Consider the following 17,218-nt stretch of genomic DNA (forward strand, 5'->3'; position numbering starts at 1 on the left):
CTGCTGATATGAACGCCTACCCTTGTCTATGGGAATATATTGATCTAAGAAATTTTCAAGTTCTCTGCCAAACTCCGACTCCAGATATGGTCACCTGAACTCCAACAACCTTTGCTCATTCCTCTGTCAGCAACTTTTTCTAAACGCAGCCTAACTTCGATCGCCTGACAAGCCAGCTTCAATTTTTATCTCAAACCGACCCACTCAACAAGCCGAACCACTCGAATACGCACTTTGAACACGTGCAGCATGCACCTCTGTTTGATTAGTGTCGTACGCCATCAGCAGTGTCCTACCCACCGTAGCTAACCGGACTCTCATCCATGCCTGCGTTCCAGCTGGCTATAATAGCTCGTGCCACGCATCGGAGCCGTCGTCGCCGTGTGCAGTTTACGGAAAGTGAAATAGTCACTATAATTGCAACGGCACTCGTCCGGCACAACTCGGAAGTGCAGTGATATAATTGATTGGAAGTGAAAACCCGTTTTTGACGCAGTTACCGTACGGAATGAATGCGTGCCTATCAACCTACGCGCGCACACGCAGTGACCCCAGCCCAGCAGCGCCATTAACTAGCTCTAAATTCTTTTTTATCGGCTTGATGTGGCCAGCCAGTGTGTCTTTCTGTCGTAGCCTTGACAAAAACGGCTCAACCGAAACCAAGTTCGAGGCTGGATATCGTTTTTTTTTAGTTTTTTAATTAAGCCGCGGCGGGTTAGTCACCATCGAAACGACCGGCCCGGGTTGAGCCCAATGTATTAATTAAGCTGTGGTTTGTCTCACTGGCATTGACAATGATTCCGCGAAGAATTTTCATGTGTCTTTGATGAGCGCAAAGACGAACCAACTGTTGCAAAGGGCGTTTCGTGAATACGACTGGACAGACAAAGGGACGGTTACTTAAATTACCATCTATTTCACATTAGGCCATGACTTGCAGAATCCGATGGATTCCATAAGCGGCGTGAACGTATGCCGGTAAGCAGGCAGCAACGCGCCGGATAGGTGACAATTGGCCAATTACGTCTATATGCGGAGACTACTAATTGAAGAGACTGGCAGGAGGCGAACGATCACCGCGGGCTTGGCTCATGAAAATGCAAACACCAGAGAAGTGAGGGATATCCTGAAGCAAATTGAAACGTAAAGAGGCATGATTGAACGCTTTTCCAACCGTGACAGGCAGCGTGGTCTCGTTGGATGCGGAACCGAACCAGTACTGATTCTAGTTCGAGAGCGAAATAAAAATGATTCACCCGCGTCCAATTCCACCGATTGGAAGCTCTTATGGTCTATCTACGGCAGCGGCATAGGAGGCCAACAAAAATTTGCAAACATTGACTACTGCGACCTCGACCGAGCCTGCCGGCAATTCTTCTGCAAATGCCATCAATGCCATATAATACCAATTTCAACGGTTTAATTATGATGTTTAATCCACACCAATGTTGGAATTTCTTGACGCGGATCTTCTGGTTAACGATCACCATGATAAAATCGCAAAAATAACCTCCGTCCGTCGACCAAGTGGAGCTTCGATTTACGCTTATATCACTCGTGCTTTCGGCCGTCGAAAATCGGCCAGTTCGTATGCGGAGACGTAATCGAAATAGTCTGTTTTGTTCGAAAGCATACTGGAAATTTTCCGTCATCGGTAGCATGCATGTGCTGTGCAGCGATGACAACATACGCTTTTAGTTGGATCTCGCGATGGGTCAAAATTTTGCATGGGGATGTAAAATACCTCCGTACCTAAGCCGTCTCGAATGAACTTAATTCTCCTCTACCAGGGGAGCAGTTTAAAGAGACGTTAATAGACGGAAGCTCCGTACCTAAGCTTCAATGGAAATTGTACGGACAACTTCAACGAGTGGAAAGACAACGAAAATTGCACATACGCCGGCCTTCAGCTGACGGCAAGTGTGAAAATAATAAAACAATTTGACAACATAACCAGTTCCTTTCTTGCAGTCAGGCAGATACCTACAATTGTTCAAAAGCAAACAGACGATGTAAAATATTCCATTCACTCTTCTCCGATCGATTTGATAGATCGCGATCGGTGGTGGTGATGCAGTGAGCGTGGGGTTCGCGAGATTATCGTCGAGAGGCTGAGCTGGTAAACAAAGATGGGAAAGGAAACCCGCGAGTCGCGAAGCGGATGGGCTCTCTTTCTCTCTCTCTCTCTCGGTATGTGCGAAGGATGGAAGAACAACAAACCACCGATAAAAACGAGAGTGAAATGGATGGATCGAAAGGAAAGAGCAAAAGTAGAAACAAGTTCAACGGAGCTGTGGGGTAGGAGTGCAAGAGAGCCACATCAGAGCTGTAGGTATATCGTGTTGATGGCATCTTGATGAGTTTATGACTTCTGAAAAATGCATCGTCATTGTCGCCTTCTCGGTGAGGGGACCGATACAGTATTGTCTCCGTTTTCTTCGGAGGAAAACGTGATTGCCAAGGGGCTAGACACTTTTGAATTTGTGCTTGATCTTGCTAATGATTTATTTGTTATATATGTACTATGTCGTCAATTTTGTCTTACTCGAAATTGAAGGTACCATTATCAAAATAAAGGGGGAGCATTCGTTATGTCCTCCTTATTAAGGCAACAGAATATCATTTAAGGAATTTTATCAACTAATTGCATTTTTTTTATCATGGATAAGTAGCTTTTCTGCAGAATTGGACGGTAGCAAAGTGATAATGAGCTATGCAGCAAACCATCACGACATCTCGGAAACTTTTCTGTTGTTGTTGTCCTCGGTTCATGTTCATTTATTCCACACAGTTGAATTTTAACAGGAAATAAAACACAAGGGCTAATGTGAATCATTAAGGATGACCTATTTCTGGTCTCCTGGAAGGTTACGGTGAAGCGGCATTGGGATACTGATGGAGTTGAAGAATAAATGAGAAAAATGCCGATGATCATCATCATCACCATCACCATTCATCTTTCACCATCGTTTCCTCATCGGATCGTGAAATGATGTAGGTATCGCGAAGAAGGTGGGGTTCAAGATTTGGACCAGACATCCTGATGAAAAGTGAAAGCTGAACATATCGCTTATTGACTTATCTATAAGTTATGTGCACTCCTAATGTTTTCAACTTTCACTGTCACGACATAATGCCATAAATCCGTCGAACTAAACATACATCCACGTTCTAAACTGCATTTATAACCAATAGACTGATGCAACATTTGAAATTTTCGTTCCTATTTGGTTCCTGATTAGCCTTCCAATTTGAAATCATTTAGTTAGAAGCTGACTTGGTACAAACCATTTGAAGTTTATATGGAAATTAATATGGAAAAATCAAATTTTGTGTTCATATCTATCTAATAATTCACCCTATTACTCTAAAAATTGACAACTGTACTTGTAGTAAAGCTGCACAGCTGCACTTTTGTTGAAGACTATTTTTCGATAAAATGTAAGGATCAAAAGTTATTAATGATGCAAGTCACGATTGTCTTATGATTATGCTCGATCAACTGTTCAGCAGGCAATATTGGTGTTTCTGGTTTCTGGTGCGTAGAATAGAGCCCACACATCATGGCTACTATGTCACACTGCAGAATACAGTGTTGCCCACAAAACAGTTGCTTGATCATGCCATAAGGTTTCCAATCTCTTACACAATTAATAACTTTTTAATTCGATGTTTGGCTGAAAAACATTATTCGGCAAAGTTGTAGCTGAGAAAATTTTCCATAAGAATTGTTATAGAAATTTTTAACGGTACAATATGGAAGAATGATAGAAGACTACGAAGAAAAAGTTTGGTTTCCCCATAGTAATTCCCATATAAACTTTAAATGGTTTGTGCCCAGTCAGTTTGTCACCAAATCAGTTCAACCCTTGGGAGGTTAATCTAGACCCGATTTGAAACCGCTTGAGATCTGTGTGTGGAGCAAAAATGTCAAATTTTGCATCAGTCTAATAACCATTTAATGTGAACGAGAATGCACCAAATCACGCTTTTTGTTGCCAGGTGAATCTTTGTCTCTGACAAAAAACGAATGAGATTTTGACGAAGGTGAGGGTCAACTCTTCCACTTACAATATCAAACATAATGTTGTCAATATAGGAATTGTGAAATATGTCAGTGACATTGCTGAAACTGAGCACTGGGATCATTTTATTTACATATTACTGGTCGTCACTGTATCGATAAAGTGATCGTTGTGTTTGACTTAGACTTCTCGAAATGTACATTAGACTGATGCAAAATTTGAAATTTTTGCTCCACAGTTCCGAGCAAAGTAAAATATCAAATTGATAACAAGTTCTATTACCCGGTTATCACTTTTTGATAACTGAATATGTTATCATTATGGTTGGCTGTTAACAACATAACAAAAATGAAAACAAAAAATTGCTCGTTGGATATCACAAAAATAACTAATTTTGTTATCATTGATAATATCTTGATAACAAATTCTGTAAGCCATACAAATTTATTCCATCATGTTATCATTTTGATATCAAAGCCTTACGTTGATAACTGAAATATGATTAGGGATTAAAAGCACTATTTTGTTTTGTTTCAATGCGAATAATATTTAAAGTTTTGAACTAACCTTGCATCATTAATAAATATATAGTGAATTTTTCATGAAAACAACTGATAACAAAATGGATTAAGGCTGATAACTAAATAAGTTATGCGATAACAACTGAAAACAAAATTATATCTGGGATAACAAGACTTGTTATCTAGATGATAACAACTACTTTGCTCGGGGTGCTTCCAGAAATTTGAACTTGCCTCTTTTTAGCTGGATAAGACAAATTAAGCTACTATTTAGGTTAAAATGTTTGTTGAGAACTATCGAAAGACATTCGATAGATGGGAAGAGGTTGCATCTCAACCATCTATTAATGACTTAAGGGGGAGTACACTTTGATTTTTCAAAAAAAAAAAATGCAGTTTTTTGGCTTAAAATGTTCCTTGGAATGTATACTTTAATTTAGAAAAGACTCCAAGTCAGCCAGAATATTCCTTACCGCTTTACGAAGCGATTTCCTAAAACATGTACCGGCGCGCTGAGAGAGCATTTTTATCTTTAAACGCGTTTATCTCGAAACGGGGTTTTTCAAACTGGCGTGGGAAACAACTCTAACCAGTTATCATCAAATTGGAAATACGTATGAACATTTTGATTTTATCAAAAATGGATTTTTAATCCACGATTTTGTAAGCATTTTTAGGGTGACTTTTTTTTCCTAAGGCCACAACTTTTGAAAAAAATAATTTAAAAAAAAACCGGAATACGTATTTCTAACCCAAATTTCATTACTAATCAGGATTTTTGTTCGATTTATGTTCCAGGATCACATGGAAAGGAGTATTTTCCCACGCCGTTTTCCAACTTCCACGCGAGGACGCCCACGCGACCTGGTGCACTGGCCACGGGGAGACGTCAATCGAGTTCAAAAAAATACAAATTGTAGTTCGAAGGATGACTAATAAATGAGTTATAACACATTTGCCCTCCCTGAGTGTTTTATTGCTTAAACAAATTAACGAAAATGCCTTACTTTTTGGACGTTCAAAGTGTACTACCCCCTTAACTCTGAGCATATGCGAAGAGCACAACACAAATTTCGGACTCAAACCGCGATCGACATTGCCACTGCTAGCCGATGTATCGCGGACAGGGCACAGTGGAATATCAGTAACGACTTTCGCGGTAGTGACCACTACCCGATCCGGATACAGTATTTCTTAGCTGCAGTCCCCCCAACGACTCGGAGACCCAGGTGGCGCTTCGAGGAAGCCGACTGGGACGTCTTCAGGGAGAAATCAGACACTCTCTTTCAGCAACGCGATCCGAGCGACATCTCCAGCCTCACGGAAGTACTCTATGAAGCTGCAACGGGATCCATCCCAAGAACTAAATGTACGGTGAAAGCGCAGGCGATCCTGGTAGGGAGGATTAGGCGATCCTGGTAGGGAGGAAGCATTGAAGTGTTACCGAGAATGCCATCTCTCGTGCAGACAGGTGATCCGTGAGCGAAACGAATCCCAATCATCGAGCGACTTGTGGAATAGCATCAAAGCTCTCATAAGCAAGCGGCGACCTACTTCTCCTACTATCCAAGCGCATGGCACCACGATCTCAGAACCGAACGACATCGCCGACGAATTAGCGAACTATTTTGCCGGTTTGTTAGCTGTCAGTGGCTACGACGGCGATTTCGTCCAGTACGTCAAACCCTCTACCCGATATTCCTGTCCTCCAGATCAACGAAGCTTTTACCTTCCGGGAACTTCAGTTTGCCCTCGGCAGCAGCAATGGTAAATCTGCCGGGCCGGACGAGATTAGATACCCGTTGCTAAAAAACCTCTCCCTCGACGAAAAAACGGGCCTACTCGCCCTTTTCAACGATCCGTGGCTCATCGACTCTGGAACCAAAGCTTGATAGTGCCCATTCCTAAAAGTAACGCTGCCTCCTCCTTTAGACCGATTGCGCTCACTTGCTGCGCGGCAAAAGTGATGGAGAGAATGGTAAATTGTCGCCTCCGGCAGTTCCTGGAGGCAAATGGCCTCTACTTACTTTGCGGCTCTCGGGAAATTATTCAAGGAAGCTCAGGACAACGGTCACCATGCGCAGTTAGTCGCACTTGATATTTCAAAGGCATTCAACAGGGCGTGGACCCCCGGCATCATCAGGCAGCTCATTGGCTAGGGACTGGAAGGTCACATCACACACTTTCAACAACTGTTGGGAGCACTCGCTCGGATCCGTTACCCGAGGAAACTGGAGTGCCCCAGGGATCCTTCATAGCAGTAACGCTATTCCTTCGACATACTCATCGTTGTTACAGGACGAACGACTTAGCGAACGAGGAATACAGCCCAAGCAGCAGTCTCGGCCGTCAGCAGGTGGGCGCTTTCAGTTGGTTTCCAGCTATCCGCGCCGAAGAGTGTACGGTGCCATATCGGACACTCGGGCCATCTGATTCGAGGATCACCGATCACCATCCAAGAACATCCAATTCCGCTCAAAAATAAACAGTGCGTGTTCTGAGCGTAGTTCTGGATCGCACCTTAAGCTTCGACCAGCACTACAGGACGGTGAAAGAAAACTGTCGTAGCCGCATAAGCATCGTCATGACAATCTTCCGCCCGCAGCGCTCCAGCAACCGTGAGATTCGTCTCCGTCCCGCCCGGGCTGTTATCGATAGTCGACTTTTTTACGGCCTCGAAATTACCTGCTTAGCCACCGATAAGCTCCTCGCTCCTATATACAATGCATATGTACGCCTGCAGAGGCCGCATGTGTGGAAATTGGAATCATCCCTTTCCGCTATCGATCTGCTGCAGCCATTGCTACAAAAGCCGCTGCCCTCGCCGCTAAGACTTCCGGGAACGATAGAGTTTTTCTCCTCAACGAGGGGAACAGAGCCCTCCGCACTGCAGCCAACCTTGACCTCCCCCCGGTGGCCAGGGTCCACTGCACAGTGGTCCAGAATGCAGATTTAGGTAGAATTATATGTTTTGAAGCTTTAGAAGAGTCTCTTGTACAAAGTTGTTCCTTATAGTTAGGCCCTCATTTTTATGACAATGAATTCTAGGGTGGTTCTTATTTTCATTAAAATCAAACAGCTAACTTTTTTGTTTGCATAATTTAAGGTATACATTTTTCAGCAAAGTTATAGTTGAGCTAATTTCAAGCAACTTTGTTGGAAACAACTTTTTTGTATCTCTTAAATTGACCGATTAAGAGTTATTTTCTTGAATTGAGCTAGGTTGTCTCTAACAAAAAAAACATTTGTTTTGCTCTAGTTTTCTTATCTCAAATTTCTCAGCAAAGGTGTCTTGAAATAACTTTTAGATCTTTAAAAGGTGCAAATTAAAATTAATCTGCATTCTGGATCACTGTGCACTGGTATGAAGAGAAAAGTTGGCGATGTAACGTTATCAAAATAGATAAGCGGATTAAGAGAGGATTCCAAGCCGGATATAGCGCCGCAGCGCTAAGGCGTTCTGTTGCAGAGCTTCTCGGGTCGGTGTATCCGGGACACATTCATCGCTTTACGGACCACGATCGCGGGCTGAAGTTGGTCTCGGAGTGGCAGGACCGAACACTGCAACAAGTCAAAGTATACCGGAGGAGTGTTCCGACTTTTCCGGAGAAGCCGCAGCTATTCTCGATGCAGTCATGACTCCGGCAGATCAACCCATCCTCGTGCTAACGGACTCACACAGCGTCATCAGGCGCTGGAAACAGAAGTCCCGAGCCACCCATAGATACAAGCCATTACACGGTACGCCCCACCAGGCATGAAAAATCATTTGTATTCATTTCGTGCATTCATTTAGATTCATTTGCTCTTAACTTTTTTCATCAACAGAATTCCGGTTTTGCTATTACTTTTGTTAAGAACTGAAATCCGTATCTCTTATACATGACGAACCAGAGCGAACAGAATCCACTGCTGTTTTTCAGTTAATGTATTTTACATTCACTGAAAAACAGTACCAAGTTCTGCCCGCTCTAATTCATGATGCATAAGAGATACAGATTTGAGCTTTGGTCAAAAGTTGCAGCTAATAATAAAACATACTTAAGCTCTATAGGGGAAATGACGACTTCGGCATGCCAGACTATTTTCGGCAACCCAAATTGAAACACTATTTTCACTGGATTTTCTTACGAAAACACTTCGCTGAATGCATGCAAACGATTCTTTATGTTTTCAGGTTCAATTTGACTATATTTTTACCACTGAGAAAAAGCAATCTAGCAAGGTTTTCTTGAAATGAAACACACGCACTACAAATTGTAGCTGATTTCGAGTTGCCGATAATAGAACAGCAGATTCACATGCAATTCAAATGGAACGGCTGCCGAAGTAAAACTGGTTGCCGACAATACTCGCTCTCACTAGAGAATATTGGAGCTTTGTAAAAGCGTTTCAAAACAGTTTTTGACAATTCTTTCGACTGAAATTACTGAAACCAATACTGCATATGTGTGCGTTCCTAAGAGAAAAAGGCTATAGAAAGAAGGTTGCTGCTTAGGTTGCCGAGAATACGTAAATTCCCCTACATCATTTTGCGGAATGCTGTTGATGACAAAAATTAGAACCAAATGAATGTAAATGAATGCATGAAATGAATATAAATGATTTTCTATACCTGCGCCCCACCTTCAACCGTCTTTAGGTGGATTCCAGTGTTCCCGGAAACGAGGCTGCGGACAGACTGGTGGAATCTGGTCCATCCGGCCTCCGCTACACCAGGAACGTACCCCTCCTAGACGTCAGGCGTTAGATTACCAATACTGTCATGGAAGCCTGGCAACAAGAATGGTTCCAAACGTGGACCACTTCCATGAGAAAGATTAAGGAAACCATACGACCCTGGCTGGACAGCCACAAGTACAAGTATCAGCGGATCATTTCAAGACTCCGGACTGACCATTCGAGGATTTCCTGCAATTGCGGTGGGACACGTTTCCGCAAGGTTTGTCCAATTTGCAGCTTCCCACCCCGGAGTTCCAGAGGCTTCGCGAGCAAAACGGACTCCCGGAAAACGTCAGGAATCTACTTGGTAAAGACCCCTCGACGTTGACTGCCATGATCGTTTTCCTGCAGGATGCTCACCTGTTCAACCAAATAATAGCCCTCTCGTCGCTGGGGAGCCCTCTGACTAATTTTTCTGTAGTCGGGGTATATCTTTCGGGCGGGGGTCACAGTCTTCTACGGTGGATATCCAACTTGTTCGGGCACCCATTCCTCACCACAGTTCTGTTGTAATTCTCATTTTACATTAAGTTTTTAAAATGTTGTCTGTCTCTTTCGGCGGGTAATTAGAGCCAGTTGTACATGTTACATTGAAACTTCTCTTTCGAGGCAATCCCTAAGCCTGACCTTCTTTTTCGAACGTGATGAATTATCCTACGACTAAAAATCCAAATTTCGGAATTCTAGCATTTTCAAAATATAAAAATTACAAGGGACAGCCCTATGAGGTTGTACGCAATGGTGACGTAGGACTACGTGGTCTTATATAATAAATCTTATTTGTTAACTGCAGCAGGAGCTTGTGTTTTGTGTAGGAATAGGAATTTGAGCGGGGTTCCCTCTGTTTATACTCTTTAGTATGACGCGCTTGACATAGATGGCCCACAGCGACTCACGAAGAGCTACTGATTCCGATCAAAAGCGGTGTGGCTTCTCCCTTCTTCTATGGATGCTCATGTTGGCTGCAGCTCGCTGCTTGCAGGCAGCCTATCGTTGTGTATTAGAGAACAATGTTCAACGCCACGCGCCAAAAGCACTGCTGCTGCTGCTAATGGTGCCGACAACCGGACATCACCACACACGATGATTGGAACTGAATCCGATCAGCGGTTGAGGCCAGCCTTGATAGCTAGCTGCTTGCGGGAAGCCTTTCATGGTGTACTGCAGATCATCACCACTCACCACGCGGTGATTAATAAACACCAGGCAATCGGTGATAACTTTAATTATCATAGCAACAGTTGCACATTCGTGCAATTTTGAATAGTGGCATTTTGAAAAAATGATAAAGTCTTAAATTTAACAGATGCGTAGAAATGTTTTTGATCGAGTGGTGATAAAATTATTGATATTGGTCCAGGGGCAGCTGAGTTATTAGCGTTCAAAATCTTTCATAATTTTGTTACATGTTCCATTTTTGGTTTTCGCAAAGTGTACCCCCTATATAGAAATCACAGACGTAGTCCTACGTAAAAAGAAATAAGTGGCATAGGAAAGCAGATAACTTCAATAGGTTTCAGTAAAGATACCTTTATTTTATCAATTTAGTTTAAAATAATGCCTTCTTGGAACTTATATATGTATTGTGAGATTTAAGAAATTGCACAATGAAATAATTATAAATATTTTCCATCGTTTTCAATACTCCAATATCGCTCGGATTTCTCAGAATTCCGAAAACTATATGCATTGAAAAAGCTTGTGATGGTAGTTTCCAAAATTCTACAAATTTAAGGAATTTCCAGAACTTTTAAAACGTCACATAGCGACGCGGCTGATGTAGTGGTAAGCGTGATTGCATCTCACTCCAAAAGGCCTGGGCTCAATCCCAGTCAGCGCCACCGGGATTTTCTGAGGCATAAAATCTCTTATCACGCCTTCCTTCGGAAAGGAAGCAAAGCCATTGGTCCCCGGTCTATTAGTTGATGGGTCGATAGGTTTGGAAGCTGGCGTCGGTAGTATTGGTGCTCAGTACGGAAAACAAGATCGGCGGAAAACAAATCAATGAAAAACATAATAAAACGTTACACAACTCCTCACATCCAGGAACTTCTACATCTTTTAGTGTCGATACAATCGGATCATCCCAATGGAGCTTCGAGAACTTTCAGAATTTCAAGAAATTTCAGAGCATGAATTTATAACTTAACGTTTTTTTTACAGCTGAATCTTCTGGTAAAATCCAGACACAAAGCTTGCGAGCAACGAAAAATCCACCACAAAGACAAGTATCGAATAGTTGAAAATGGCTTAGTGTGGTTTGAAATTATTTTACGTAAAATGTCACCGCAGTCGATAATAAATTCTAACTGTGGATGAATATCGTTACTACTAAATACTACTAGAAAATTTCAAGAACTACTTAAACTGAAGTGCTTTGAATGCTCTCGAAACTTGTGAAACTTTTCAAATTTCGGGGAGGTCGATACTTCAGGAATGTCGGGATCGTGGTAGGCTGCGATGAAGAGTTGACGTGTTTTATTTTTGCAGCCGTACCTTTTTTGAGTGAATTTGTATGATTTTATGAAGTTTCAAACGCGGTTGATGATTTCAAAAGTATATTTTAGTGTTCGTGATTCAGGAAAAAATCTTTAGAAATGTGTCCTAGTCGAGGGAAACCCATTCCGAAAAATGAAGTGTCGAGGAGGGCATCCGCTGGAACCGATTCGCGGACAAAACGGAGGTACCCGTGAATGTGTAAAAAGCCTGGGTGAAGTGCATTACGACAATTTAGAAGAAGAGTGAAGATGTCGCATACTCGCAAAGAATGGGAGAAGGAAGTTTCGTGACGGCTTTGGATAATATTGAGTAACTGGTAGAATTTGGTCCCTATTATTTGCCGCTGAGTAGCTGTTCCGAAGCCAAGTAGAACCTTCACGAGGCGTCCCATTATTAGTTCCAGCATTCGTTCCCGAGCAGGAAAAAATAACTAATGAATACCTAATTTTGATCTGATACTAAAATTTGGTACTGACCAGCATGACATAAGAGGTAAAATAACAACGAATAATACCAAAAAATTACATGGAAAATACTTCGTAAATACCAAAAAATGATATTTGGATACCAAAAGAATACTTGGGAGATATTTTTTGGTATTGCATAATCAAAATTTGGTATTGGAATGGTATTGTAGGAACATTTTCTGGTATTATTTTTTGGTATTTTACCTCTTATGTCAGGCTCATCCATACCAATTTAAGGTATCGAGATATTTGTTCCTGCTCGCGTTGAGTCGTAGCGTTGAACCTGACTATTGGCCACGAAAAGGCTTGCCAATGCACATCAAAAATCGACTACATACATCCGAACATTTGTTTATTTCAAATCCACGGAAGAAATTCCGCGCAACTACCATAAACCGGACTAGTTCATGTTCAACTTCATCAAGCTTCGTCTACAATTTGGACTTCTACATCAACACACGTCAAGCAGCCTTCAGGTTGAATTGGCTAAACTTGGTGAGTTCGTTCCATTTTGTAAACTTTTATCTATTCAAACCAGTAACGTTGGGAGATCATCTTTTTGTGGTGCGTTACTGGCATAAGATCTACCACCGAACCCTAGTCGTGACAACTTCAATCTAGGGAATCAGAATTTTCCAGTTATCAAAGGATCACATTTTAGTCCTTGTTACTTTTTATGACTTGATAATAGTGACAAGAGTCGGGTAGTGACCACCGCCGTTATGCGTTTCTGTATTGTTTATTTCAAATCAAAAATATTGTTTATGTTCATAGATTTCACATAATACTTTTCCCTTTGTCCTTCTCCTTTTCCTTTTCCTCTTCTCTATTCAGAAAGCGAGTAATGGCGCTATAGCCATAAGTCATAAAAGGCTAGGACAAGAGTTAGTGCTCATGCCCCAACCGTCAGAAGAAAATGGAGCATCACATAACCTTTCTAGCTGTGATGCTTCCAACGACCAACCAATTGTATAATTACCAAAATCGGAAAGTACGGTACGAGATGCATCTCGTATGTGAAACATATATCAAATAGACAAGAAAAATGATGTAGGTATATATATCATTTTCCAGGATGCTTTCAAGAACTGACTGTGTTGGTGTTAGATTAGATTAGTCGATACTTCAGGAATGTCAGTACTCTTGCCATCGAAATTCCCGGATATCCAAGAACAACTGAAACTTCGAAAAGTAGTAGGAACTGCCTGAACTGTCGTAAATCTTCGGTATTCTGATAAATTTTGGAACTGCATAAGCGACTGGAACTTTCAGAACTCTGCATACACCAGGACTTCTCCGAACTATAAAAACATTGCTTCTTAGCCTCTGAAATGCTCATCAATTTATTTCAATTTCTGAATCTCGACAAATTCCATGCGCTGTCAGGAACCAGAGTGCTCTAAGAATTCAAGTAACTTTCAAAAACATTCGGTACATTTGGAACTCTATGAGGAATTCTGATACTTTTGGTTCTTCTAGAACAGCAGCCTTACAGAGCTCTCCTAGAACGTCTGGAGCATTTGGTACCATAATGCACCCAATACCGGACAGTTCCTTAATCCGCCCATTTTATTTTTAATGAAATATTACGTCTACTTTGCGAAATAATAAAAATGTGTGATGATTCTGAACGATGGTTAAAGACCATTGTAAAATTAACGTGCTATTTTGAGCATAGTACGCAGTAGCAGCCAACTTTTACAAGAGTTTGAATTTGTGGACCAACTGCTCGGATTTTCAGTCTTTACGGAACTTGAGAAATTTTCGGGACTACTGATATTATATTCCTGAAGGAGATGCTAGTAGCACGCAGTATCTACTGCCTAGGTGGCAAAGCACTGAGCTTGTGCTATTGATCTCTTTATGACAGCACATTCTTTTGTATTTGTTCACTACATTAATCTCAATCAATATCTTGGATACTACGTACCTACCGAGCCCATTGAAAAGTAGCAGTAAATATCAATGGAAATTTATGGAAATGTTCGTTTTGTTATTGAAACATAAAAGAACAGGGAATCTGTAATGCGAAGACACATCAATATGTAGGTCTGAATGCTTTGTTTGCCCCGAAATTTCGATTTCACTGCCACTGAAACAGAGCCATCTGTTGCAATATAACACATTGGATCATGTCCAATTGTTCGTACTCCAGTACTCCACGTACATTAAAAACCCCTGGAAAAGCCCGAAACTCCCAGAACTGCCAGAGACTCCAGGGAATCCTGGATTTTGAGGATGGGGATTATCCTGGAGTGTGAAAACAATGTAAATGTATGTAAAATACTGGAAATTACTTTTTCCCGAAGGAATTAAAGTATGTGTCGTACCGGGAGCTCCAAAGTTTCGAGTCTTAGCTAAAACTATGTGTGCTTTTCGTGACACGTATAGACACACACAAAAAAGCACTATAATATTAAAGACAGCTTTCCGCAATTAAGTACCTGTTGCATACAAACTAGAATTGTCAAATTGTCAACCACCACTAGCATTGTCTTCCAAGCGAAGGTCACAGCATTTTCTTGCTAAATTACAATCGAATCACCTCCCTCGTCCCACCACTAAGTCAATCCGCTCGAGCTGTGAGCCTCCAGTCTCCACCTTTGTTGAACCCACCAAAGGCACCCCACACGGTATGGGAAACTTGTTCAAATCCTCACACACCAGCTAGGTATGTACCTGTATGTGCAACGGCAACAATTCATTGGCATGTAATAAGCACTTTAATTTTGATTACATTTTTCTTTTATCTCTGTCCAGCATTTGTTTCACCATTCGGTTTTCCTCCATCCACCTTCTACAGACACTCTACATAGTCCATGGCAATTACGATTACCCAAAGCAACGGCCAATTACGGTTAATCACGATTAGCACTTGCATTTCCTGTATTTTTTTTTTCTTATCCATGGAGCAGAGCTTAAATTTTTCCAATTTTCCTCGACTTTCTGAGCAAACCCACTGCCACTATCTCACTGTTCTCCCAATGAATTTTCTGATTAAACATTAACGAAAAACTTACAGCTTTCATTTTGGTAGATTTCTTTGTTGCGTTTCACACAAACACACTGGCAGGATACAATTTTCCACACAATCGGCACTGGCAACACTGCTTGCAACAGGAACCGAAGGGATCTCGGGGGTGGTTGATGAAGGATGGCAGGGAATGGTTTCCTAAAGCACCTTGCTACTGCAATTCACTGCACTCACACACGCACAGGAACGTTTCCAACAACTAAGAACGGACGAACAAAGCGGCGGTCACTTCAAAATCCCGAAGGATGGCGGGTTCGGAAATCCTAGCGATTCGAGCACTGAACACTAAATGACTTGCGGGCAACCCGCGGTGGCTGATTTTATATAATATAAACCAAGCAGCGATCGAGCCCCAAAAAAAATACTCTCGGCTCTCGCGCTGCTGTGGGCTTCGAGAGCGGGAGCTCAGAGCCAGAGAAGCGAAGATCAGGAAATAAAGTTTGCAAACAATGTGCGCGATCGACGGCGGTGACGGCGCCGCCATGTGCGCCTTCACGCTCGGAGATGCATCCCAGAAGCTGAAGCAGCAACCCCCTAGAGAGCCCTACCGGAGAGAAAGAGCATTCGTGCATGCGAGAGATCTCTCAGTTGCAGCGAGCACGTGCGGAACTATCGGATCTGGGGCCATGGCGTACGTGACCAAATCTACCCCCCATTGGATGCACTGCACCATCGGTCGGCTGCAGCTTTGGAGTCGCGTTTTTCTCCATCAGAACTTTACGGGTCTACTTAGGCACGGAACCATAAACCATACGAGGTAGACCTGAATGCATTTTTCATGTAACTGCTCATACACACGGAGATTTGTCTGTAGACAAGAGCTGGGGCTAGTGGGTCTGTTGCCAAGCAGCTACGAGTCGGTACATGAATGGATGGACGGATGGACGGACGGACGGACGGACGGACAGATGGATAGACAGGCGATCATATTCCGGCGGCAGTTGCGGCGGCCCACGTCGCGTTCTAACAAGAACAATCGCCCCATTACCGGTACGCAGACGGCGCGAGCGTTATTGGTTGCCCGGGAAATTGGAGGTCAGTTATGGAAATGTACCAGTGAGTAGACTTTTTGCGGAATTCATTAGAACGTGTGATTGTATTTGTTTTTCAAGCGATATGCGATGCTTCTTGGAAAATGTTGATTTCGCTGCTCACAATTTCTTCGATTCAATTTTCCATGTTAAGAACAATCGCTGTCGAAATTAGTGAGTTAAATTGGCACCACTAAAGAGAAACTCATGTGGTCATTTTCCTTTAAGGGGTGGGACACCTGTTGAGATCTCTAAAAAGGGTTTTTTTTTTAAATTTGTTTTTTAGAATATTACAATAAATGAAATCACTTCTGAATTTCAGTATGTTATTAAGCAACATTTCGGCTTTATTTTCGAAAATGTTCAGCCCAATGCAGCCAGCGATGACAGCACTGAAACATCGGAGAAAATAAATAATAAGTGTTTTGAGTCCTTCTGTTGCCACAGGAATGAAAGGCAACTCACTGATTGACGTAAAGGCAAGCTATATTGACGTATGGGATGGCCGTTCAAGAAATGTGCGACCACATTGAAGCGGCGAATGAACGAGCTCATTTGTCAAACCCTACTCTTCTGCAAGAGCTTGTTGGGAAACTGCCCGCTGATCAGAAGCTAATGTGGGTAGGTTATAAAAAAAGAACGTGCAGTTGTGGACCTGAAAACCTTCAGCGAATACATGACTGGACTGATACAGGATGCTTCAAGCGTGGTACTGTACGAGTCGGATTCACGGAAAAACAACCGAAGAGAGAAAACGAAGGCATTCGTAAACTCACACGTGACCAAGGTCGTCGAGGTGTCCACTTCGACAGCGACGCAATACAAGTCGGGTGCATGTCTACATTGCGAAAAAGAAGGTCATAACCTTCTGGAGTGTCAGACGTTTAGAGCACTCTCCATCGACGATCGTTGGCTACGG

General features: G+C 42.3%; 1 protein-coding gene across 2 annotated transcripts in view; it reads right to left on the bottom strand.

Annotated features, from left to right (window-relative positions):
- The window catches only part of LOC135696876 (uncharacterized), an 86,192-nt gene extending 70,636 nt beyond the window's left edge, over window positions 1-15,556 (bottom strand). For both annotated transcript variants that reach the window (XM_065216419.1, XM_065216420.1), the window contains exon 1: window positions 15,255-15,556. In XM_065216419.1, the coding sequence (XP_065072491.1) occupies window positions 15,255-15,263 (9 nt within the window). In that variant the 5' untranslated portion in view covers window positions 15,264-15,556. The remainder of the gene's footprint in view (window positions 1-15,254) is intronic.
- Window positions 15,557-17,218: the final 1,662 nt, after the last annotated feature.

The sequence above is a fragment of the Ochlerotatus camptorhynchus genome, unplaced genomic scaffold (genome assembly GCF_037179485.1).
Source record: "Ochlerotatus camptorhynchus isolate MF236.1 unplaced genomic scaffold, CSIRO-AGI_Acam_v1.1 ptg000062l, whole genome shotgun sequence".
Classification (NCBI taxonomy): Eukaryota; Metazoa; Arthropoda; class Insecta; order Diptera; family Culicidae; genus Ochlerotatus; species Ochlerotatus camptorhynchus.